Consider the following 1,655-nt stretch of genomic DNA (forward strand, 5'->3'; position numbering starts at 1 on the left):
GTGACCTTCCTGGTGAAGATATACTTCATTAAGTCTTAAACCTTCACTTGTAGGAGAAGGGCCAGTGTAATGGTGTGGGAAAGAGGAAAAAAAAGTCTTAAGCTATAGCAGGTAAAGGGAGAGACAAAGGAAAATTTAATGCACCTGATAAATCAGAATGGTGTCCGAGGTGGCAAAGGGTTATAGAATGAAAACCCAGAATCTTAGGTGAAAATTTTATCTTCATTTTCCTGATAGGATCCAACTGCATGAGGAAAAATAACATGAACAGATCTGGTGCTGAAATATTTCCCAAGAATTTCTTAGTTTGGGATTGCCCAAGATTAATAATATTGAGTGACCAGAGGGATAGGCAGTCATAATGATTTTGCACAATACAATCCAGATACTCTTATCATCAAAAACATTAGACATGTAGAGAAACAAAGCAACAAAATTAAAAATGTAGAGAATGAGAAAGGAGCTTATGGCTTTGATGGCTCCTATGTGAGCCTCCATGCTGGGATTCCTGGAGCCTGTGGTCTTGCTCTCCATCTGTAGGGTGTGTCTCTTGAGAGAGGTGATCAACAAGATGGTTGCAAGCATAAACAGGATTAGAGGTATGAACATTCCCACAATGTAGATAATAAACAAGTTAATCATGTTGGTATTGATAATGTATTTCTTCTTTGTGGAGTTGAAAAATGGATCAAGGATTGAATGATTACAGGAAGTATTATATACTTGCTGGGAAAAAAGGACACTGTAGCAGAAGGAAATGATCACTGATGATGATAGTAGCCATGGCATTAGTCCAGTAATTCTCCACTTTAGCCTGATGAATAGGGGGTGGTTAAAATTAGCAATTTTTACAAAGTAGAAGATACTGAGCCAAGTAGCAAACCAGAGGCTGCAAAAAGTCAAGAACATGAAAATGACTTTGAAGGTCTCATAGATAGCATCTTCTTTATAAAAAGATGGGAATAGTAAAGATGCAGAGTTTTCTATCATCATGCAAGTCTGGAGAGCAATTCTAGACAAACTGAGGAAAAACAAAATCCTACCACTTGTGGAGAACTTTCTGTTCTGAACCCACTCTGTCCCATTTACAACCATAATGAAACCATTCCCAATAATGCCAATGATGCACTCTATTCCTGGAATTGTGAAAGATGTAATCATAACAAACATTGATGGCTTATCTTCTAGGGAACTGCAGGTTTCAATCATTATCATCAGCTGCAAATCTTCTATTTCTGGAAAAAATGTGTGGTTCAGGTACCTGACTGGCAGATTTCTAGTAGAACCCAGCATTTATCTCATAGGAAGCAGTTGAAATAGTATTTCTAAACTCACATGATTTGTTTATTTCAGAATTTTTACCTCTGAGCCTAGAGATGCAAATTTTTGAAGGATTTGACTCCTAGGCTTCTCTCTATTTTAAAACATGTTGGCAGTGGATCAGCCTGAGGATTCTGGCATGGTCTCAAGCAGGGTTGAACTATCTTACTCTCTTTTTTCAAATTAAATGATACTACCATGAGATCTTTGTCCTTTGGTGGTCTCAGAAACGAATTCATAATTTTTTTGTGTCATCATTCCTAATCTGGAATACAGAGAGTGCATTAAAAAACAGACTCCAGCAAATCTTATAGAAGATCCAGAATATAATTGTT

At 37.1% G+C, this 1,655-nt stretch overlaps 1 protein-coding gene across 1 annotated transcript; it reads right to left on the reverse strand.

The window, feature by feature from the left end:
- Positions 1-222: 222 nt before the first annotated feature.
- LOC141494112 (taste receptor type 2 member 40-like) lies at positions 223-1,209 on the reverse strand. Its single transcript, XM_074195258.1, has one exon. It carries the CDS (start codon positions 1,207-1,209, stop codon positions 223-225), a length of 987 nt encoding a protein of 328 aa, XP_074051359.1.
- Positions 1,210-1,655: the final 446 nt, after the last annotated feature.

This window comes from Macrotis lagotis, chromosome 7 (assembly GCF_037893015.1).
Source record: "Macrotis lagotis isolate mMagLag1 chromosome 7, bilby.v1.9.chrom.fasta, whole genome shotgun sequence".
In the NCBI taxonomy this organism is placed as follows: Eukaryota; Metazoa; Chordata; class Mammalia; order Peramelemorphia; family Peramelidae; genus Macrotis; species Macrotis lagotis.